General features: G+C 31.0%; 3 protein-coding genes and 1 non-coding gene across 4 annotated transcripts; all 4 read left to right on the top strand.

Moving 5' to 3' along the window:
- Window positions 1–24: 24 nt before the first annotated feature.
- Window positions 25–3,577, top strand: LOC108856797 (organic cation/carnitine transporter 4). Its single transcript, XM_018630683.2, has 2 exons — window positions 25–563; window positions 2,128–3,577. The coding sequence occupies exons 1-2, from the start codon at window positions 173–175 to the stop codon at window positions 3,285–3,287; spliced, it is 1,551 nt and encodes a 516-aa protein (XP_018486185.1). The 5' UTR covers window positions 25–172; the 3' UTR covers window positions 3,288–3,577.
- Window positions 3,578–4,373: 796 nt separating this feature from the next.
- On the top strand, window positions 4,374–8,168 carry LOC108858142 (uncharacterized). The gene is made up of 3 exons (XM_018632111.1): window positions 4,374–4,423; window positions 4,928–7,669; window positions 7,763–8,168. The coding sequence occupies exons 1-3, from the start codon at window positions 4,374–4,376 to the stop codon at window positions 8,166–8,168; spliced, it is 3,198 nt and encodes a 1,065-aa protein (XP_018487613.1).
- Window positions 8,169–8,509: 341 nt separating this feature from the next.
- On the top strand, window positions 8,510–8,582 carry TRNAR-ACG (transfer RNA arginine (anticodon ACG)). Its single transcript has one exon. It is a non-coding gene; the product is annotated as a tRNA-Arg (tRNA).
- A 54-nt stretch (window positions 8,583–8,636) lies between these two features.
- Window positions 8,637–11,539, top strand: LOC108857096 (mRNA cap guanine-N7 methyltransferase 1). The gene is made up of 13 exons (XM_057010176.1): window positions 8,637–8,905; window positions 9,075–9,214; window positions 9,320–9,388; window positions 9,481–9,552; window positions 9,662–9,763; window positions 9,852–9,908; window positions 10,125–10,263; window positions 10,386–10,450; window positions 10,576–10,626; window positions 10,713–10,775; window positions 10,859–10,982; window positions 11,063–11,124; window positions 11,207–11,539. Exons 1-13 carry the CDS (start codon window positions 8,830–8,832, stop codon window positions 11,300–11,302), a joined length of 1,116 nt encoding a protein of 371 aa, XP_056866156.1. The 5' UTR covers window positions 8,637–8,829; the 3' UTR covers window positions 11,303–11,539.
- The last annotated feature ends 12,941 nt before the right edge of the window (window positions 11,540–24,480 follow it).

Genomic DNA, 24,480 nt, shown 5'->3' with positions numbered 1-24,480 from the left:
TGGCTTTTCTGTTTTCAGATAACAACCAGCGAAAAGAGATTCATCCTCCACACACCTCTCTAATATAAATACGACAAAAGAAGCCTTCTCCTTTTTTGCGTCAAACAAATCAACGCCTCCTAAACAAAACAAAACAAAACACACTGTAAACAACACAAAGCTCTAAATAAATATGGAATCTAACAACGTCCGGCAACCGCTGCTGGATACTCCGGCTAAGAAAGCAGCCGACGAAGTGGAGAGATTATGCATAGACGATATGTTACAGAGATATTGCGGCGAGTTTGGTCGGTGGCAGATGAAGCACTTCGTGCTGACGTGTCTTGCCTGGGCACTAGAGGCGTTTCACACCATGGTGATGATATTCGCCGATCAAGAACCGAACTGGAGGTGTGTCGGGTCGGATTGTCCGGTCGGATCTTCGAATTGCGATATGGATCCGGGTTTATGGGAATGGTCAGAAGGCAAAGGAAGCTCCACGGTGTCGGAGTGGGGGCTGGTTTGCGGCGAGAAGTATAAGATCGGTCTGGTTCAAGCCCTCTTCTTCGCTGGATGCATGATCGGTAAGTTTTTTTTTTACCTACAACGTTTTTTCCGTAAAACTTAGAAAAAAGTAGAAAATAACAGCTGTCGAAAATGAAATACACGTCAAGTTTATCAAAATAAAAATACCATCCGACTTTGAGAATATATGTTAATGTTTTTAGGATATAAACTTAAGCTCAAATAATCCAATTTTGGAAACACATATTCAACCAAAAAGTATTAAAATGTTTTTACTATATGTGATAGGTGTATATATAAAGGATATCATTTTGATATATTTCTTTATTTAAACGGATTTAGCTCTTTTTGAGGCTCTGTTAACTAATCAATAGATTGACATAATTAGGTGTACTTAATAGTTAATAACTAATGGACCAACAAGATTTAAAGCACTTCAATGACCACGTTTGCCGCTGGAATCTGGATCCTTCAGGATCGTACCACGTGCCCCGTTCACATGACTCTTTTAATGATTTTTTTTTTTGATCAAGACTCTTTTAATGGATTTATCCAAATTTTGGGAAAACAATATTATTCAGTAGTGTAAAGATATATATCATATTTTTTATAAAAAAGAATGAATGATAATAATGTATTTACTCATATTTTTTTAATCGGTCGAAATTGACCCAATCAACAAACAAACAAAAAACTGAATTTGATTACCGCAAAATAACAGAAAGAATTTGAATTATACGGTGGGTGTATTGCGGCAGAATAAACAAAACTATATAACGACAACAAAGTGAGTTGTAGACTACAACTTGTAGTCATTAGACTTGTATGCGTATATGATATACGTGTGACTGACAAATGAGTCACATTATATTTTATCTTGTTGGCTTTTTAATATAAAAGTCATAATATTATTCTTTTCTTTAATTCACTTAGAACTGAAAAGTTTGAACGCATATCCAGTTCGTGGCATGTCGTGCGTGCCTGGAATATATTCGTTGGGTTCTTTATGCCCATCACTCATCATTTCATCCATCTTTCTGTATCTTCTTCTATTTTGTAAGAAAATTATAAAATCTCACTGTTTGCTCAAAAATGTCTATCAAATGTGTTTAAAGTAGTGAACATTGTCGATAACGATAATTATCACGTTCCCGTTTTAAATAAACGTGTCCACACGGTTATCTGGACTACATATATAAAGTTAGCATTATAGTAATGACTTTTATATTGGCTTTATGATAGAAAAATCAAAAGTAATTGTTATCTGTGGGTTATGTTTAGACTAGTTCTTAGAAAGAGCCTGTTTGGTTTTGGCATATCCAATCTCTATAATTATATAAATGAACAGGATATCCGAACTTGAAGGAATATCCAATTACACTTGCATACTAGTCAAATATCGACGACGCTAAGATATCGTTATCATATCAATAAAAAAGATTGTGAGCCACTAGTCCAACATAACAAAGCACTTCACTTTTTTGTTTTTGTACCATGCATATGTTATGGTCCCTAAGTAATTGAACTTTGTGGGTTATGTTATTGTATACTTTTATGATCACGTTTTCTAGTTAGTTACAAACATGTCATAATGAAAATTTATACTAACTTTACTATCTGCAGGTGCGGGAGTATTCGGACACCTGTCGGACTCGAAGCTAGGAAGAAAAGGCTCACTAACAGTTGTCTGCATCATCAACGCAATCTTTGGTATCGCGACCGCTTTCTCCCCAAGCTACTGGGTCTACGTGGCTCTCCGGTTCTTAACCGGTTTCAGCACCGGTGGTGTCGGTCTAACCGCTTTTGTACTAGCCACAGAACCGGTAGGACCAAGCAAACGCGGTGTAGCCGGAATGTCAACGTTCTACTTCTTCTCCGCCGGCATTGCGCTTCTCTCCGGCATTGCCTACGTTTTCAGGTCGTGGAGAGAGCTTTTTATAGTGTCGTCCTTACCGTCTCTCTTCTTCCTACTCATCGTCATCCCGTTTATCTCCGAGTCCCCGAGATGGTATCTCGTTAGAGGCAGAGTAGACGAGGCTATGGAGCTGATGCATACAATCGCCAAAACTAACGGCCGACATATTCCAGCTGGTGTCACTCTTGCTCTAGATGACGAGGAAGGCAACGATGGCCAGAGGGATGATAACGTGGTCGAAGGATCGCTTAAAGACGTTTTACAATCTCCTCTTACGCGGATACGACTTATCTTAGCCATTGCGATAAGCTTCACGGTCTCTATTGTATACTACGGACTAAGCCTCAACGTAGGCAACCTCAAGACCAATCTCTACCTCAACGTCTTCCTCAACGCCGTCACGGAGATGCCAGCGTTCGCCATTACAGCTGTTTTGTTAGACCGGTACGGGAGGAAACCGTTAACCATTGGGACACAGTGGTTCAGCTGCGTGTTCTGCATCGCCGGTTTCGTCGTAGGAGGTGTCGGTCCGTGGAAAACGGTTAGGATGGTTTCAGGTGTTTTGGGGATTTTTGGAATGGCGGGAACGTACAATCTCCTGTTTATATATATAGCTGAGCTGTTTCCTACGGTGGTGAGGAACGCTGCGCTGGGTTGCGCGACTCAAGCGGCTCAAATGGGAGCGATTCTTGCGCCGTTTGTGGTGGTTTTAGGAGAGGGTTTGCCGTTTGGTGTGTTTGCGGTTTGTGGGTTAGTGGGAGGTGGGCTTGCGTTTTACTTGCCGGAGACGTTGAACAAGCCCATGTATGATACAATGTTTGGGATGCACGAGGCGGAGAATAACAGAGGAAGAGATCAAGTGTGTTAAAAGAAGAAGAAAGATTAGATATGGAGGAGACATGGAGATCCTAGGGGCAGAAAGAATAACGGTTTTGTTTGTAGTCTAACTTGTTTTGCTCTCTTCATGTATTCAAGTGTTGTGATTTTGCCTGCAAGTCTTTGCTTTTGAAAGGTGAAAAGCTTTTACAAAATTAATGATGATTTTGTTACCCATTAATGCGTTAGGAGTTAATATTTTAGATTTTTTAAAACACCTAAAAATGTAAACCTTCAATTATAATATTTGATATTTTAGTATAACTTATTTATTTTATTAAATGTTGTTAAACATGTTCTGCGGATGCCAAAAGAAGTGGAGAATATACTATTACCAAATTTTTGTATCTTAAAAAAAAACAGCACAAAACAGTGCAAACTGTTTTAGACTCAAAAAGATGAACGATGTGGTTCTACCTTGCAAATAAGCTCTGTCAATTTCCCCTTGAAAGCTGTTACTTTGCAACATGGGACGAAGATGAGATGAGAATTTAAGATTTACCGTTAATCCTCAACCTAGACAAACAATATATACTGGTCAAGGCAAGAAGTTATCTGTTTGGGAGTACTGATGTTTACTTCCGTGAATCCTGCTAATAGGATCTGGCAGTTTATCTAATAGCCTGGGGTATTATCTTCAACGTAAGAAATGAGTATGTTAGAGAAAAAGCAGATATAAGAATTACAGTTGAGTAAAAGTATATCACGAGAAGGAGTTTCATATGCCTTGCAGGATCCTTTTCCGTTGTAGAGAAAATAGAAACCAACTTATCCAGCAAGCAGAAATACAAACAATTGAGTCAAGAAACCAAGGAATTAAAGAAGAAGCTTGGCACCCACATGATCACAAAGAAAGGTCATGAACACACTTGTTGAAGACTAATTTTTCTGCCTGAAATATATTCTCTTTGATGTTAGAGGTGTGTCACTTGGAAATTGGAGGCACCTTGTTTCTGCAAGAGAGTTGAACATATATTGAAGCAAGTTCTTTGCCTCTCCCACTGAACGTAGCTGGTTCCAGCGGCCACGATTTGTAAAAGCACGTTTATGTTCTTCCGCCTTAGAGAGTTGTGAGGCTATGGCTACTAGAGAATTTGAAGATATGCCGAGCTGTTCTCAAGTGAAGATGTTCGAGGAATCCTTGCATTAGGTGACAACGATGATGCCCTGAGAATAAAACTTGTATAATAAGGTCTGTGGCAAAATTAGAAACCAAATGAAAAAGTTCAAGAGTACCTAACAAAGTCGACATTAGACTATATAGTGATGCGGTGTTAACAGAGGAATTAAAAAAAAAACAGATTTTAGAGGGTCGTCGTTACAAACTTTATTATGGAGGAGGGAGGTAGTGAAAGGTGGAGAAGACGAAAGTTTTATAACATACAACATTTGGATTGTAAGAAGAGGCACATGAGAGAAAGGAAGAAGACGGTATGACTGATGTAAAAACTTCATGAAGTGTTAACTCGTGATAGATTGAATTAATTGGTGGACGTGTACATCTTCTCTGCTCTAGCTCAATTTTTTTAACATATTCAGATTGATTGATTGGATCTCTCATTTCTTCTTTCAACTTCGTTTTATTTTATTTTAATTTAGAAAAATGAAATAGCTTTTCATTTTGGAACTCAGAAGGAATTTCCTTAGACATGAGTTGGAACTTGAATCTTCGTCTTTAGCGCCGTATTGGGATCGAGTTGCTGTTTTGAAGTCAGAGATTGGTAAAGCCTTCAAAGAAGAAGAGGACTTTTGGGCACAGAAGAGTCGAGATAAATGGTTGTTGGTTGGTGATTACAACACAAGTTTTTTTCACGCCTCTGTTAAGTCTAGCAGACAACGGAACCAACTATCTAAGCTTATCAATGAGGATGGTAGTGAGGCTTTGACGACCTCTGAGATGGGGAGAACTGCAACACAGTACTTTGAGAAGCTTTTCACATCGACACAGCCTACTGAGATCATGGGATTTTTCGAAGGGCTCTCATCTAGAGTCACTACGAATATGAATCAAAAACTGATTAGAGAAGTTGGTGATGATGAAATCAGAGCTGCAGTCTTCTCTATCAAAGCGTCAAGCGCACCAGGCAATGATGGTATGAATGGGCTTTTCTTTCAAGAATATTGGGGCATTGTTGGTGAGGAAGTGACGAAAGAGATCAAGGCTTTTTTCGTTTCTGGTGGCTTTCCTTTAGAGTGGAACTTGACACAAATCTGCCTAATACTAAAGATAACTAATCCGACCTTGATGGTGGACCTGAGGCCGATTAGTCTCTGTTCTGTAATGTACAAGATTGTGGCAAAGGTCTTGGTAGCTCGTCTTAAACCTTTACTGGAACAGGTGGTTTCACCGACACAATCTGCGTTTGTACCTGAAAGGTTAATCTCTGACAATATTATTATTGCTCATGAGATGATACATGGATTGAGAACTCATGATAGGATCTCAAAAGAGTTTATAGCCATCAAGACTGATATGTCTACAGCGTATGATCGCATTGAGTGGTCTTATTTGGAAGGTCTGTTAACAGCATTGGGTTTTCATGCTCAGTTCAGAGGGTGGATTATGCAATGTGTTCGGTCTGTCTCTTACACGGTTCTTATTAATGGAGAAGAACAGGGGAAGGTTTTGCCAAGTAGAGGTCTTAGGCAAGGGGTTCCTCTCTCCCCTTTCCTGTTTGATCTGTGCACAGAAGGTTTATCACATCGCTTGAATGAGGCTGAAAGAAGAGGAGAGATAACGGGTATTAGCTTCTCGGAGGATGGGCCTGCCATTCATCATTTGTTTTTTGCCGACGATTCCTTGCTGTTACTAAGAGCGAATGCAGAGGAGTGTACTGCTGTATGCAAGATCCTGAAGTGGTATGAGGAAGTCTCTGGTCAGGTGATAAGTTTGGCCAAATCGGCTATAACTTTTGGTCGACAGGTCAGTGAGGATATGAAAGTGATGATCAAAAACATCACAGGAATCACTAATGAAGGAGGAACCGGAAAATACTTGGGTTTGCTAGAATGTTTCAGTGGCTCCAAGGTTGATATGCTGCAGTATATTCATGAGCAGATGACCTCTCGTTTCCATGGATGGTATGCATTCTTCTTATCAACTGGTGGGAAAGAGGTGCTACTAAAATCAGTTGCAATGGCCATGCCAGTCTATGCGATGTCAGTCTTCAAATTACCCAAGTCTACTTGTAAAAGCCTAACGTGTGCAATGGCCAATTTTTGGTGGAATGCACAAGAGGGGAAGAACAAAATGCATTGGGTCTCTTGGGACCGGATGTGTCTTGATAAGAAGGATGGTGGTTTGGGTTTCAAAGATCTAGGAAAATTTAACCAGGCACTTTTGGCTAAACAAGGCTGGAGGTTGCTTATGGAACCTGAGTCTCTTTGTGCACGTGTAGTGAGGAGCAGATATTACCCAAATGGTGTTTTTTTAGATGCTACAATAGGATATAGGCCATCCTATGCTTGGAGGAGTGTTCTGTTTGGTAGAGAGTTACTGGTGAAGGGACTTCGTCACAGTGTAGGCTCGGGGGAGAAGATGAATGTATGGACTGATAAGTGGTTGTTTGTGGACCAACCCAGAGCTCCGATGAGAAAACAAATACTCTTCGATCTTGACTTGAGAGTTTGTGATCTTATAAACCCTCAAAACAGAGCTTGGGACCGAGGAAAATTGGAGGAGTTGTTTTTCCCGAGTGATATTGAGCTAATATTAAAGATGAAGCCTGCAGTTGGTATGGAAGATTCATATGAATGGGTCCATAATAGATGGGGAGCTTACTCTGTCAAATCTGGTTATTGGCTTGCTTGTCGTCTAGATGTATCTGTGCTTCGTGTTTCTGCTAAGTGCAAGCCTTCTCTAAATGATTTGATAAGTCAGGTATGGAAGGTGAACACGGCTCCAAAGCTAAAGATTTTCATGTGGAAGGCTCTTTCAAATGCCTTAGCCGTCACGGATGAGTGTAGGACGAGAGGGATGGATGTGGATCCTCGATGTCAGAGGTGTGGGGAGGAAGGTGAATCCATTAACCATGTACTCTTTACTTGTCCTGCAGCTCGTTTGATATGGGCGACATCAGGCTTTCCTTTTCCTCCACGAGGTTTTGAAAACAGATCTTTACATGAGAACTTTAGCTATTTGATGGACATTCGAAGAGATAACAGAGTTCCCAAATCTCTAAGTTGTAGCTTCCCGTGGATTCTATGGATGATATGGAAAAATAAAAATGCTTTTATGTTTGAAGGGAAAGAATATGAGGCAGAGGAGACTGTTGCAAAGTGTTTTGAGGATTCAAAGCGATGGACTGAAGCTTTGGAAAGGGAAGAGTGTGACAAAAGAAACAAAGTTATTGGGGCTAACAGAGATAATAAGGTGTGAGTTGCTCCAAGGGAAGGGAGATTGAAGTGTAATGTTGGGATATCTTGGGCTAAAGAAAAGAACCTGGTTGGGGTGGGTTGGATTGTTAGAAACGGTGACGGGGAGACGATGCTACATAGTAGACGTGCTTTTAATGGAGTTGAGTCTTTGGTGGAGGCCAGACGTCTGGGGATGATATGGACGATAGAGAGTATGACGCACCACAGACTACAGAATGTGACTTTTGAAGTGGAGGCTTATGAGTTGGTAGGGGTGGTGAATAGACCAAAGGCATGGCCTGCTTTTCGAGCATATGGTTTGGAGATAAGGAATGTCTTGAGCATGATTGCTGGGTGGGAGATTTGTTCTGTCAAGAGAGAAGCAAATAAGGCGGCTTTTTTGATTGCAAGGAGTGTGACTAAAGAGAGAAGATTGCAGTCATATGTCGCACAAGGTAGTCCTACTTGGTTGAGAAGTTTACTTGCGGAGGAAGGCACGAGGTCTGGGAGGTCGTAGGCTTCTCTGCTGCGAATGGTTTCTTTTGGTGCTCTCGCTTATATGAGGGACCGGTTTGATGGGGACGTTGGTGTTTCAGGCACTGCTCTTGTTTTTTTTATTTCTGTTCTGTTTTTTCATTTGGGAGGCTCTGCTTTTATTTTGTTCTTGTGGTGGTGACTCTGTTTCAACCTCGTTATTTATTTTCAAGAGTTAAAAAAAAAAAAAAAAAAAAACGGTTCCCATTTTAGAACTTAGAAGAATCATGCACTGGAACTGCTATTTACTATCAAAGCCTATAAACTGATCTAATGTATTATACTTTAATATATCTATATTTTCTGGTGAAGAAACTAACAACAGGTTCCATGGCCCAATGGATAAGGCGCTGGTCTACGAAACCAGAGATTGTGAGTTCGATCCTCACTGGAATCGATGTTTTTTTAATTTTCTTTTGGTTTGGCCGGTCAGATTCAGAAATCAGGAAGAAGAGAGAGAGAGAGCGGCGTGAAACAAAGGCGCAGCCGCAAGTAAAACAGAGTCAGAAATTTCCTCTTTTACGAACAGAGCGAAAATACAAACAAACAGAGATTCGATTCTCTCTTAATTATTATTAACACCAATTTTCCTCCTCCTTATCACAGAGAGAGAGAGAGAGAGAGAGAGAGAGGTTCTGTTTATTATGAAAAGAGGATACTCCCAATCTCCTTCAAGCTCTACTCCTCCTCCTTCTTCCAGATTCAAATCAAACCCCGAAGGTATCCTCCTTTTCGAGAACAACTTGGATTCTTCGTTTTCTTGTTGATTCGATTTTTTGAGTTAATACTGTTTTGTGTGTTTGCTGTCTTGTTTATGTTCTTGTGATTTTGCTGAATAGTTGTAAAGCTTAATGCTCTAAGATTCGTGGTTTTGGTTTGAGATGATCAGGTGATTCTCAGTTTCTGGAAGATGATTCCACAAAGAACTTTGCACGCAAAGTTGCTGATCATTACAGTCGAAGAACAAACCAAACTCTGGAAGAGAGAGAAGCTAGTCCCATCATTCATCTCAAGAAACTCAACAATTGGGTTGGTGCTTACTCCACAACATCTTCATTCTCTCATCCAAACTTCTTACTTGTTGTGTGTGTTTTAAAGATATTTGATTTTTTTTGCTTCTTCTTGCAAAAACAGATCAAAAGTGTGTTGATCCAGCTCTATGCTCGTCCTGACGACGCTGTTCTAGACCTCGCCTGTGGGAAGGTTATTGTCTTTTATTTGTTCATGTCAGTGGTTTATGTTTCTTAAAGACCTGACTGATTTTGCAATTGTATTTGCTGTTAACTGTCTACCAGGGTGGTGATTTGATCAAGTGGGACAAGGCAAGGATTGGTTACTATGTTGGAATCGATATAGCTGAAGGCTCGGTATGTGACCCCCGCTGAATCTCTTTTATTTATTTTTTTTTCCTTCTTCTGCTTTATCTTGATCTCTATACATATGGTGTCATGCTTTTATCTCTTCTGCATTATCTAGATTGAAGATTGTCGGACGCGTTATAATGGTGACGCAGACCATCACCAACGTCGTAAGAAGTTCAGCTTTCCCTCCCGTTTATTATGTGGCGATTGTTTCGAGGTATAAGCTGCTCCTTGAGTAGTAGTTTAAGACACAGATACTATCAGATGCAGATGTAACTGCCAACTCAAAAACTCAATGGTTTCAGGTACAACTAGACAAGATTCTTGAAGAGGATGCCCCTTTTGATATCTGCAGTTGCCAGGTTCCTTTTTTTTTGTTTCAGTTCTACTTGTTTCCTCAAGATTAAGTATAAGTTTCGCTTCACAGAACATATTTGGTTACACTGGTCATGGACTCTACTAGTTATTCCGATTGATACATCTAAGTTTGTTTTATGCGAGTAGTGTTATACGTGAAATGTGGTTAATGGTGTGGTTGAAGATTCTAAATATGCCAAGCCATTGTTTGATAACTGTAGTTTGCTATGCATTACTCCTGGACTACTGAGGCACGTGCACGGCGAGCTTTGGCGAATGTCTCAGCTCTTCTTCGTCCCGGTGGCGTCTTTATAGGAACAATGCCAGATGCCAATGTCATTATCAAAAAACTCAGAGAAGGTTCTTTGCTTTAGAATTTGATCTTATATGCATCGAGTTGTCTTTTCTAGCCTTTCTGTTTCACTTGATTCTTGGTTTTGGCAAAACTAAATTTGGGTTCTTTGTGTTGTCTGAATACGCAGCTGAAGGTTTGGAGATTGGTAATAGTGTATACTGGATTCGTTTTGGTGAAGAGCATTCCCAAAAGGTGATACTCGTTTCGTCACTTGAGTACTAAAACCACCCTTGTTAGCTTTCTCTTCTTAACTGTCGTGTCTAGCAGACAGTTTCCTCTTCTCCTATTCTAATGATGATTCTCGTTGTATGCTTCAGAAGTTCAAATCTAGCAGCCCCTTTGGTATTGAATACGTATTTCATCTCGAGGTACTTCAATTTTTCTCCACCCTTCCCTTAGTAGTTTACCAAAGGTTATACACATTAGAGGTTATCATGGAAATTTTGGTTGGTAGGATGCTGTTGATTGTCCGGAATGGATTGTGCCCTTTAACGTCTTCAAGTCTTTAGCCGAAGAGGTAATCATTTTCATCCTCTTGTTGTTTCAATTCATAGGCTTAGCTTAGAAACTTTTTTTTTTTACATTCACACTTTTGAACAGTATGATTTAGAGTTGGTGTTTGTGAAGAACTCACACGAGTTTGTCCATGAGTATATGAAGAAACCTGAGTTTGTAGAACTCATGAGAAGGCTTGGTGCTCTGGGTGATGGTAACCAAGATCAGAGTAAGTCTTTGTTTGATCATATGACCCGTTTTGTTTCTTTGTTTAAACATAAACTCTTTTGACCAACTTGTTTCTTTCAGGCACATTATCAGCAGATGAATGGGAAGCTGCATATCTGTACCTCTCTTTTGTCCTAAGAAAGGTTTGTCTTCTTTTCTTTCTTCGTGTCTTTTGGCTTTCACTTCGTTTTGTAAATGATTCAGGTTATTTTATTAAATTAATAGAGAGGAGAATCTGATGGAGCTCAAAGGAGAGGAGGGAGGAGGAAGAATGGCAAAATGAACTTATCGAAAGACGATGTTTTGTATATCGACAACTGAAGTGTAAAAGAGTTGTAACTTTACACACTGAAGAGAGAGTGTCTCAAGACTTACGTTTTGTTCTCGCTTATGTTCTTTCTTGGCCATTTACATTTGAGAGATTGGTTTATGTATTTTAGAAAATCTGATCCCTTCACATAAAATGATGAGAAGAAGTTTAAATAATAAGAGTAGTCTTTGAACACTTGCGTTTTTACTTTTAATAAGACGAGACGACAATATTCTTGTTTTGTATTATGATGAGTTAGCAGACTAGTTCGTCTGACGGGGTCCACGGCTTTTTATTTGTATTGAGAAAACTGGGAAATATTCAAGATTCGAACTGTCTGATTGATCCTGTTATTTTCAAACATCTTTGACGGCCATCCGATTCAGACAAAGCCTTCCAATTTTTTGTCGGCAATTCCGAAGTTTATAACCACGTTTTACATAACGAGTTTGTGTTATTTTTGTTTGTTTCTTCAGAAAAAAAAATACAATTGACTTTAGTCGGTTTAGAGAAATTACCTAAATAAATACACATCTCCACCTAAAGAACTAACTTATATTACAATTTTTTTACAAGCACGTAACTATATTAATAGAAAAAACTTTCCTGTATGTAAATTGATATTTATCTTTTTTATTTATTTAAGGCTTAAATTTGTATTTATGTTCCATTAGAGTAATTCGTAAACTTCAACTAATATGAAAATGGTTGCTTTCTCTCATACAAAAAATACTTCTGTCGGTTTGAAGAAATTATACAAGAACCTAAATAAAAATACTTCTGAAAACTAACTTTATTATGATATGTTTATTTATTTCAAGTAGATGGCTTCATGTGCCATGCACAGAAAAAATAACTTTTCAAAACTATTTTATTTAAAAACAAAAAATATATTTTCACTGCATTTAGTTAAGTTTATTAATTTAGTATTATAAACTAATAATTTGTAGTTTTTATTTAGTTTAATTTTCTAATTTATTTAAATTAGTCTAATTTGATAAAAATTGAAATAATAAATTTATACTATTTGTTTCTTTTAATTTAATGAATTTTAATTTTTCGTTTTATTTAAATTTTTAATTATTAAATATATATTAAATCTACTGAATCGAATGTTAATCACTCAATGAAATAAATTATCCCGGCTATATTTAGATACATTCAGTAATTTAGAAACTTGATTATGCTTATCTTTACATTGAATAATAAACTTAAATATAGCTTACTTATTTAACTAGCCACAAAAAGTATAATATTATATTTTTTATTTTTGATATGATTATATAAAGATTATTAAATATTTAAAAAATCTTGTCAAAATGTAAATACAATAATAAATTGACCAATTTTACAACATCATATAATACCTTCTGAAAGTAATATTATATCATTTATAAAGAATATGGGAATGCATTTATAAAAGCAATAGTATATTCTTTGAAATATATATTGGAAAATATATAATTTTGGAAACATGAAGCACATATTATTTTGAAATAAAGTTTATTTGCAGATTTTAAAATATTAGAAATCCTATAGTATAAAATACAAATTTATTTGCATATGATAATTTAATATTATGGTATTTTATGACATAAATATAGTATAACATATATACTATATTTTGAAGAAAAAAAAATAAAAACATAAATAGTATATAGAAAATTTAATCATGAAATTATAAGAATGAAATATCTTCTTACAGTTTTACTACATATTGTTGATTTCGTATTATAAAAATTGAAAAATATATAATACTAATAAAATAAATGAATATTTTAATTTATTTTTATTAATTTGCTTAGTGTGTAAGTTTATAATAGTTTTATATAAGATTTAAATTAGAGAAGTACTCTAGGATAGCTTTAAATTTTTTTGGTCACAAATATAGTCTATAAGGATCAAAATGTTTCATTAAAGCGGTAAATATACATTTATATCTCTAAGATTAACTAATCTAGACCTTAGGATTTAGAGTTAAGGAGTGTAGTTTATGATTGAGGTTTAAAATTATATAAAATAAATATTAAAAGTTTTAAAATATTTTTTCTAGAAATAGTCTCAAAAGCATTTTCGAATTCAAAAATAATTTTAAAAACAAATTTCGAAAAAGTTCGTAGAAATAAAAATTTATAAAAAGTTCAAATTTGAAAACATATAATTCTAAACTACAATAAATGGGTTAACCAAACCCGAATCGAACTCGTAAAGATTCGAACCGAATCCGAACCGAAATTTAGAAATATTCGAATAGGGATGAAATATTTGACCCGAAAATTCGAAACTCAAATAGATCCGAACCGAAACCCCGACGTCCACCTCTAGTATATGTTTCAATATTTGTACAGACGACATTATTTGTCTTGTATCAGTCTCATTAACAACATTGTTTATCATGTTGCAAGCATCCTCTCTCTAACCGTAGGCAAACTATATATGCTTTAATAATCTTATAGGTTAATCATTATGTGATAATCCAAAACACAAAGTCCAATAATTAATGTTAAAGAAACAAACGTTACTTTCTCTTTAAGATTATTCAATTAAGTATAATAAGTAAGTTTAGTCTCAAGAATATAATCAATCATGGCAGATCGAGAAAAGCAGAACAAAAAGTCTCTCCATTATTTGTTCTCTTCGTATAGTTATCATCAATCCTTTTTCCCTTTTCGAGTAAATAAATGTTTTTTGTTTGTTTGTCAATAAAATATTTTACTTAAATTCATTATATTTTATGATGCAAAAATGAGGTATTGCTATCATCCGATCACGACAACTTAATTTGATCTATCTTATGCAGTGCTCATACATCTTGTTCACATATATGACGATTATTCTCGTACCTTTTTGATATACAAATATTAATATATAAGCATCAATACACTACTTAATTATATTATGTTTTTGCAACTTGAAATTATGAATGATATCATCAAAGAGTAGTTTAATGCTCTAAGTTTTAGTCTAGATATTAGAAGTTGGTTTATCGTCACAAATGATCTGCTAGTTAAAATTGCAATCATATGTCTAGGATCTTGTGGTCAAATGATAAAGAAGAGGGTTTGAAACGCTAGTACATTTTAGATTTGATGCAGTTGTTATGTAAAATTAAATTATATTATTTTTGGATATCAACACAAATATGGATCAATGTTTTTTTTTTTACTAAAATATGGATTAATGTTTACGATCTATCTGCATATCTAAAGAGAAAATCTATTTGTAAGCTATACTTTTTTTGAAAATTAGTCTGAATTTTTTCATAAATTCGGGATACCTCTAGATTAATCAAAAACAAAAATGTTTCCAATCATGTAAATTTCACTGGACGTTATATATTCAGCTACATCGACAGTTTTATATCTTAACTGGTAGTAATATAGCTTTTTAACCTATACTAGTCTAGCTCAACGATATTGAAACTTAGTAGCGGCTTTTTTAAAAAAAGTAACTAATATTGATACATGTGTATGTATATACATACCCGTTATTGTATACTATATGTTAGATGTTTAAATATTACACAAAAACTAATCTAATTTGGAAAATATGGTTTTGAAAGATTTATTCCATATGGTACCTACCTTTTTGTAAATAGTGGTTTGAATGAGGATGAGCCCAAACAATAAAGAGATCGGTAGAATGTTCGGAGAGAGGTGTCCCGAATGGTTGTCCATATCACTTCTATGATGTTTTGTTGTCAATCTTATATTGTTGTTTTATTGATAAGATGAATTCTTAAAAAAAATTTGAAAGCAGTAGTGAAAGAAATAAGTAAATTAATATGTCAACACTCCTATTAAAGATATGGTATTACATATTTATTTCTTTGTTGACTTGTAAGTTCCTCAAGCTCTGATTTTTCTAAAGACCACTTTAAGTTTCATTTTTCCACATTCATCCATTACATAGTTTTACACGAAATTTCCACCCTTATTAATTTACGAGTCATTGCAAATAACGTCTCACTAGTTAAATACAGTTTTTACGATTGACGTTTCGAACCTCTTTTAAAATAAAAAGTTGGTTATCACTAATGTTTGTGACTGCAGACTGTTGCGGTAAAATAAATAAATATAAAAATATTTTTCAAAAATATTTTTCAGATTGAAATATTATAGATAAAATATATATATTTTATATTTTAATTTAAATTCACAAATAGTCATAATTTATATTTAGAAAAATTTAAATCAAGAATATTCACTATATTTTTAAAAAGTAATATATACATATATAAATGAAACAAAATATTTTCTAAAATGTTCTAATATTAATCTTCAAAAATATTTTATTGAAATTACTATTTTCATCTAGACTAAAATAAATAAATGTAGTACTGTTATTAATTATATTATATTAATAATTATTATATTTTATCTTGATAGTATTTCTTGATATTTTTATATTTTATAATGCGTTAATATTGGTAGTCAAATATTAAACTATCATAACATCTCATAATCAATCAGTCATAAGATCCCTCAAATTCATCAGTTTTAACCATTGTATCAGTCTTACAAATCGCTTAATAACATTAGAAACTACAACTATCCACGTCCGTAAACTTCCACAACTAGGGGTGGACGTTTGGGTTACCCATTCGGTATTCTTTAAGATCTATTTGGATATCAAGTTTTTGGGGTCAAAGATTTCAGTTTCATTTGGATATTTTAAATTTTGAATCGGGTTTGGTTTGGATCTTTGCGGATTCGGTTCAGGTTCGGATTATCCATTTAAATTATTTTTAAACTTTAAAAATTCATTATATATTTTAAATTTCTCAAAATCTATAGAAAATAATATATTACATATAAATTTCAATAACATATGTCAAAATACCTAAAATTAACATAGGAATTGGTTTGGTTTGAATATTTGGATAGATAATCAATAGATATTACTTAAAAGTATCTTATATATTTTACATGTATTTAATATACATTAAATCTAAAAATAGTTAATATATTTAGATATATCAATTTCGGATACATTCGGGTATTCTAAATACTTCGGTTCGGGTTTGGTTCTCTAAATACCAAATTTTTTAACTTGTTCGGATATTTAATCAATTTCGGTTTGGATTCAGTACTATTTTTTTGGGATTTGGTTCTGTTCAGTTCTTTGGATTCAAGTTTTTTACCCATTCCTACCCACAATATCTGCGTTTTAACAATTCAGGCCCGAAGATATTTATTTTATTTACCAAAAATAATATTTTAAGATATTTTAAAAATAAAACGATAAATTAAAAAATAAAAGTTAAATATATGAATGTTATGTCAAATAAAAATCCCATAAAATACATCAGAATATATATAAATATTTGTTTTTATTGATTTATATCTCGTATATTACATCTAATCTATTAATTTAAAATTCTACTTTTATCTACTGTTGAAAAGTTATAGAAATACCACTCAATTAATTATTTAATATGATATATTTAAACTAAATCATGATAATCAATAGAAACATTAATTATAATCAATTTTAATAATAAATTTTAGTTTACTTTTAGTTGCAACAAAGTATGTTGAGAAAAACCTAACAAAATCATACCAAACATTTTGAATATTTTTATAAAATAATTCATTAATTAATTTGTAATAATAATAATAATAATTAATTTTAGTTAAAGTTTTCTTATAAAAAATCTAATCTATTAATTTATAGTCATATTTTTATCTACTGTTGAAAATTTATAGTAGGAGTAGGACCACTTAATTAATTACTTAATATGACATATGTAATTATTTATATTAAATCACAATAATAAATAAAGATATTAATAATAATCAATTTTAAAAATAAATTTAAATTCTATTTTTAGTTATAACAAATTCTGTTGAGAAAAAAATCTGACAAAATCTTACTAAGCATGTTTAATATTTTTTATAAAATAATGCACTAACTATTTTTCCTAATTAGTAATATAATAATATTATAATTAATGTTAATTAAAATTTTGTTACATAGAAAATAAAATAAAAATTGTGTTATTTTGTAAGTTTATCATTATAGTCTATAGTATATTAAAATAGAGGTGGTATATGAATTAAATATGAAAAGTTATATTAATTTTGTAGATTAACCTATTTTCAAAAATATTTAAATAAATTTATCATGAATCGTTAAAGCGAGTTCAATTCGTAAACTATCTAATTTTATGCAAAAATTAAAATTATTAACATATGTTAAACTTTTATTTACACCTATATATTATATTTTGTTTGTATTGTAACTCAGAGCAATATATTACCTAAAATGATTATATACAAAATATAATACTCATTCTGTTTCAAAAAGATTTATATTTTAGAGTTTTTACACTTCTTAAGAAACATTTTAGTTCATATGCTATTTACAAAACATTTTACTAAACTTTTTTTAAAATTTTAATAATTAATGAAAGATTTAATGACAACTTAATTTAATTATAAAATTAACAAATCCAAGAAAATTATTAAAACAATATTAGCAAAATTTAAATATATTTATATAAAATAATGAGTTAATTTAGTAACAAACAATTCAAAAAATCATAATCTTCCAAACTAAATCATAGTTGTGTAATTTTTCAAAAATTTTGACCAAGTATACAATTTTAAAAATAAATATTAAAAACTCAAAATGATAATACTCCAAATTTTCTAAAAATAACTTATATCATAGATGCTAAAATATAATTTTTTGAAAGGTAACACCAAAAAAAAAAATTAGGTTGTAATAATCAAAAGTAATATAATATTTTGAAATTTTAATTTAATAATTAAAAATCAGTAACCGTAATATCATAACATCCAAAATATCCTATATTAATAAAAATTACTAAAATAATATGAAAAATACTACTATGTATACATTTTACTATATTAATATAGTAGATATTAGTTAAGCACGACAATGCATTTACTTATAAAATTCTGCAAAATAAAAAATGATAGATGTTTAAGTATATTTTCTTAAACACAAAATGAAAATATAAATGACCATAAACAAAAATATCCATCTATAATATAACTAAACAATTTAAAATATATTGTATACAAATTATAGAAATTAAAACATGTATTAAAAGAGATTCTGTATTTGATTATTTCAGATTGTGAATTTATTATGTTGAACTTGAAAGTATATTAATAACTAATAAAAATTTATAAGAAAATAATATAACCAAATCACTATATATTAATCATGACGAATAAAAAAGTCTAAACAATGAGATTTAAAATTATACAATAGTAACACTAAATGTAAATTATATATTTAAAATATTTATGATGATATCAAGTTATACATTTATAAAATGGGAAAAATACTTGCATGTACGTGTATGTATATTAAATTCTAGTACACAATTAAAAATCTGAACTTAGCGTATTTTGATTTCATTCGCATGACGAGAGAGAGAGGGTCACAATCAGATAAGATATTATTTAGGAGGAGATGGACATATTTTTTTTTTGACATCGGAGATGGACATATTTTGTAGATATGTCAACCCCTATTTATATTAATTTAATAAACATAAATCGTTAATGGCCTCTAGAAAGAAGGATTATGATTTGGTCTACATCTCTGTGGGGCTAGGACGGGTGGGAAAGTTGGTGACGGTGAATACATTAGGTTTATTGATAAATTATCAACTCGATTATTAATCTTTTTTTTTTGACTGAACTCGATTATTAATCTTTCCACTTAAGTAATTACTAGATTTCGACCCGCACAACCGTGCAGGTTTTATTTTCAGTTTTATATGCATATATATTTATTTAGATCATTAGTAGTATAATATGTGCATGAAAAACATATTTTTGCTTCTTATTATATATTTATTTATTGAATTTACATTTAGTTATTAATATGTGCATGAAAAACATATTTGACAATTATTTTTATTTAATTATGTTAAATTTTTACCCGTCTTTCAAAACTGAATTTCTTTTTGCAGTATTTTCTATGTTTATTCATTTTCCACAATATATTATTATATTTACAAAAGTGAAAGATATGTTAATTTTTATACATGTAGTATATAGTCTATTAATGTTAAGCCACTTTGTCATTATATTATAGTTTTAGATAAGTATTTTATTTTTATAAAATTAAAAATTAAAAATTTATCAATTTAATATAGTTTTATCATATTAAGTTCAATATGAAAAAAATTAACATGATTGATTGTGATTATATAATAGATAAAATAAGATATAATATTTTATTTTTCATTTTATAATAGACAACTGAATATATTAATGTATAATATTTCAAAACTAATTTCGGAATTATTTAAAAAGTTTATATATGATTTTGAAAATTAAGATTTTGTTAAGATATTTTTAATAGATTTTTCGAGATTTAAAATATGTATATTTAAATTTTAAATGAAAAGATATCAAAAGATATTATAATTAAACTGTTAGAATATGTGTATGTTAACCAATCCTGATTTTTAGGATTAATTTATTAGAAACGATATATTATTGAACCATATGTTTAGTAATTAATGAATGGTAAGTCATTTCTAGTTAAGGGTTCATTTTTTAAAATATCACACATGAATCAAGGTCGTGACTTCTGTTTTAATATAATAGATTTTAGTAGATATTTAAGTAACTAATTAAGATGTTATCTAATTGGATATAAGTATGTAAGTTCATCCTTCTTATCAGAGGTAGGGTTAACTAAAATTTTTATCGATTAGTTTCATAATCACTAAGACAATATCACAGTAATAATATGTAAAATATAATAGTATATTATTATTGTGTTGTGTTTGATACAAAACTATATATTCATATATAGTGTTTAACTTTAACATATTACCAACATCATATAATGTAAACTATCTTAATCTAAATCTAACACATATAGAAATATAGTAACAATGTAAATATACTAAAATAATATTGGCTTGTCTTTCTAGTGTTTCCATTTATTCTTTCAGATCTTCATGGATTTTACTGAATTCACAATCTTAATCCGAAAATCAATATCATTATAAAGAAATCATTCTCTTTTATGTCTTTAATAAAATATTTAAGTTTTCTAAAATTATCCTTAATTTTATGAACAAATTAAAATTTTCACTAATAACATTATTGTCTTTCGTTTTTTGGGCCTGTAATACATTTAAATGGATTATGTTTATATATAATTCATTTCATACTCCATAAACGTTTTTAATAATAAGAATAAACTAAAATCTCCAATAATTTTAAAAAGTAATATTAGATATTGAAATTTTCTAACTAATTATTTACGACTTTATCATAAAACTAAAAAATATTGGGCCACTTATATGTTTTGAAATATTTTATGGAAAAATAATTGTTAAATATAAAATCTTTCTCAATTAAAAGTTTCAGATACAATCGTTATTTAACTTATTTAGAAACAAAAACGATTGTGTATAACATTGTAAAATAAAAAAAATTCGTATTGTACACACTATAAAATTTCTTATTCTATATAATTTAATCATATGACTTATGTTTAACTTATAGAAATAATCAACAATTTATATACTCGCACTTTTTATATAATAAAAAATTATAGATACGCATAATTGAAACTTGATCATATGACATTTTATATAATCAAAACAAAAGATTTATCGATCCATTTGTAAATAAAAAAATAAAAATAATGTCCGCGCTTTTTAACCGCAGATCAAAAATCTATTATACATTTTAAAGTATAATATATCTCTAATACTCTTCTGTATGATAAATGTGGTATACACAATGCACAATTTACAATCACAAATTAGACCATATATGTTATGGGCACAACTGTAACTCCGCAAACAATCATACTTATTTCATACAGTCCATGATTTGGACCAAACAACTTGACCTACAATTTTAAATTTTCAACTAGAATTTCTCTGTAATGTTCAACCTATAACCAATAAATCCCAAACAATGAGAAAACACTTTAAAATATTCTAAACTATATAATAAATCTAAAACAAATTAATACACGTGAAAGCCACAAACCTTAGACACCGTTAAATAAATCTTTCTGTAACTCTAGCACTCACCAAAACCAAACTATACAAAAAAAAACGAAATTCTAAACAAAGACAAGGCACATAAAAAGAAAAACTATTGCAAACCCACTAAAGCTTTTAATTAATAAAACCAAAAACTTAGTTTAGTTAGAGATCACGTGAACACTAACTCAAACTTATGTTGATTCACGTTATCATCATCTGGATCGTCTTTGGCACCAACATATCCTCCATCGTCAACATCATCGACACCATCGATATAAGCATTATCAAAAGCTTAAAAACTTTGTATTGCATAAATTCAAATTTTGATCCCAAAGAATCGTCTAATCTAATATCATGTAGGAATCATTTTTATTATAGGTTTTAAACTTAAATTCAATTGATTTTAAATTAAAAGTCTACGATAAACCCAAATCTAAAATGATATCATAGCTATAATGTAAACTATCTTAATCAAATTGTTGTTTAAGTGTTTTCATTTATTTTTTCGGATTTTCGTAAATTTCAAACTTCACAATCTTAATCCGTTAGATACACATTTTAGCTCAATATATCTCTAATATGATATATGAATTTTAACTATATAACGTTTTAACATTCTTGAAATTATTAAAAACAAGTGATATCAGAAAACTGTGAACAATGGCTAAGCCGAGGACAATCAAATATGAATTAGGTTTTTGGTAAAATGTTAAACTACAAATTAGGGTTTAGCTTAGACTTACATAATATATATTAAGGAATGACGAGTTTGGGGTTTGTTTTCTTGTAGTAATAGCAATAGATTATGTTAGTCTTTAGATTGTTACGTTCCTTTAAACCAAAGAATATTAATCATGAAAATTCCAAGAGAAAACACATTTTTAACATATCTACCAACAAATAAAAACTTGAATTATCCGAAAGTAGAAGTCATCAATATAGATATCAACTCTACCACTATTGGGGAGGAAGAAGAAAAGAAGAAATTTTTAAGTTAAAAAAAAACTCTACCCCTAGGTGACCTAATATAGCTTTTACATAATATTTAAATTTATATATGTTTTTAACACAGTAAATTCATATATGTTTAAAAATATAAATAAAGTAATAATCAGTTAATCATAACATTTGTGTAGGGTAAGATATGCTACTAGAATAAGTAAGTACGGCGGATATATGATTGAAAGAAGGAAAATAAAAATTAAAATAATAATAATGAAGTAATCTACGAATTAAGTGCGCTAGATTATGATTAATTAACTAATATATTTAATATCATGAGGTAGTTGAAAGAATTAAGAAATTAATATTATATTAAAAAGAGGTTTTGTCACGTTATGACTTTTATAAGACATATTAAGACGGACAACACATCCATTTGATCTGCCCAAGTGGAAGTCTTAGCTGTTTCTATTTCCTTCAACTCTTTTTCTTCTTCTGCTTTGCTTATGGGCGGCTTATATTTACTTATTTAGTGTACAGTATATATACTTTTTCTGATAATGAGAGGATATCCAAGGATCAAGATTTAACCGATTAATTTTTTGAGAAGTTTATCCACCATCACCAGATAAATCCAATTATTTGTAATAAAAAACAGATATTTATATCGTGTGACCACACAAATAAACATATTTGGAATGGTAGGTTTTGAACTTGAAATGTTTATCACCTTTCTAAACATGTCTTACCACTCGACCATGCATCGTTATATACATATATAATATTCTTTTTACTTTTTACATATATACACATTATCAATACTATTAATTCTTCAACATGTCCAATTGATAGTAGTTTGGTCCAAAAAAATGTTACTACATAATCAATATTACAATAGATTCATATATCAATATAAAACTAATTATATAAAAATAACGACCTTTTACTATATATATATACACGTAACATTCACTGTAATCTCAAATTTTTAGGAGCCCACTTTTCCAAATACAGTTTTATTAGACAGTTATATTAATAACAAAGTAAAAGGAATAAATGATGATCGTATTTGATATTAACAACTGATAACAACATATACAGATATAATACATTTTTTGTAAGCAGTTTAGTTATTGTGTCTACTTTTTTTTTACTAAGGTTCTAATGGGTTGATATTAATATGTTGTGTCCAACTAAATATTTTATAACTGTATCTAAATAATTATAACCACCTTCTAAATATTGATATATGTTATGTTTAATTATTTATTTATTCTATTAATAATAACTAACTTCTATTTATTTTTATAATTGTTCGTACTTTAATATTGTTACTAACCACGTCATATATTTATTATTATTGAGTTTTGATGAACATCCAACTCTCTCAGAAATTATTCATGCGACAATTTCTCAAAAACAGTTATATTTTTTCGTGATTTAACTCAGTTCCAAAGAAACCCAGGAAAAACAGTTATATTTTTTCAATAGGTATTTGCGTCTGAAAAAATTTCTGAAAAGTTTCTCATCAACACTGTAAAAAACAGTTATAATTTTCAACGGATATTTATAATTTCTGAATTTTTATATTTCTCAATGTTTTCTTACATTGAAAATAGTTTGGATTGGTGGATTTCGGATCGTGGCTACCTGTCAATCCGCAAAATATTTAAAAATTTAAATTTAAAAAGTTTTTTTTTTAATACAGAAATTTAAAAATAATAATTTAAAATTTAAATCATGTATAAATTTTTTATTATAATATATTTTAATAATAATTAAAGCAAAGCAGGTGCGAGTACAAAATTATTTGTTTGTGGTTTGTGCTGGTCATATTTTTTAACCAAGGAAAAACTGAAAATCCACGGGTTGGCGGGTCAACGGGCGAGTTCGACCTGAAATCCAGCCTTAACTGTGGGTATACCGGATCAATTTTTAAATTGCTATTATTTAATAAAATATATTTTGATTAAAATTTATATACAAATATAATTACAAAAAATACAAATATAATCAGAAAGAAAAAACAAATATCAAAAATTAAATTTAAAACAGAAATATATATCTGGGCGGGTCAAAATATATTTCTCAACGGGTTGACTAAACCCGCAGATTTCAATTTTCAATTATCAACCCGCGGGTTTCAGTTTTGGATGAAACAAAATTGAAATCTGCGGGTTGGCGGGTTCGACCGACAATATACCAGATCAATTTTTAAATTGTTATTATTTAATAAAATATATT

Source organism: Raphanus sativus, chromosome 5 (genome assembly GCF_000801105.2).
Source record: "Raphanus sativus cultivar WK10039 chromosome 5, ASM80110v3, whole genome shotgun sequence".
In the NCBI taxonomy this organism is placed as follows: Eukaryota; Viridiplantae; Streptophyta; class Magnoliopsida; order Brassicales; family Brassicaceae; genus Raphanus; species Raphanus sativus.
Note: the sequence above shows the minus strand (reverse complement) of the source record. Positions and strands in the feature narration are given on the sequence as shown.

What these genes read in the sequence shown, in the direction of transcription:
- LOC108857096 (XM_057010176.1), top strand. Translation starts at nt 8,830, where the DNA reads ATGAAAAGAGGATACTCCCAATCTCCTTCAAGCTCTACTCCTCCTCCT. An exon ending in TATGTGGCGATTGTTTCGAG is followed by an intron (nt 9,764 to 9,851) that starts GTATAAGCTGCT and finishes CAATGGTTTCAG; the next exon opens with GTACAACTAGACAAGATTCT. An exon ending in TGATGGTAACCAAGATCAGA is followed by an intron (nt 10,983 to 11,062) that starts GTAAGTCTTTGT and finishes TGTTTCTTTCAG; the next exon opens with GCACATTATCAGCAGATGAA.
- LOC108858142 (XM_018632111.1), top strand. Translation starts at nt 4,374, where the DNA reads ATGGCTACTAGAGAATTTGAAGATATGCCGAGCTGTTCTCAAGTGAAG. An exon ending in AGCTGTTCTCAAGTGAAGAT is followed by an intron (nt 4,424 to 4,927) that starts GTTCGAGGAATC and finishes TTTGGAACTCAG; the next exon opens with AAGGAATTTCCTTAGACATG. An exon ending in GCTAACAGAGATAATAAGGT is followed by an intron (nt 7,670 to 7,762) that starts GTGAGTTGCTCC and finishes TTGGATTGTTAG; the next exon opens with AAACGGTGACGGGGAGACGA.
- LOC108856797 (XM_018630683.2), top strand. Translation starts at nt 173, where the DNA reads ATGGAATCTAACAACGTCCGGCAACCGCTGCTGGATACTCCGGCTAAG. An exon ending in CTTCGCTGGATGCATGATCG is followed by an intron (nt 564 to 2,127) that starts GTAAGTTTTTTT and finishes TACTATCTGCAG; the next exon opens with GTGCGGGAGTATTCGGACAC.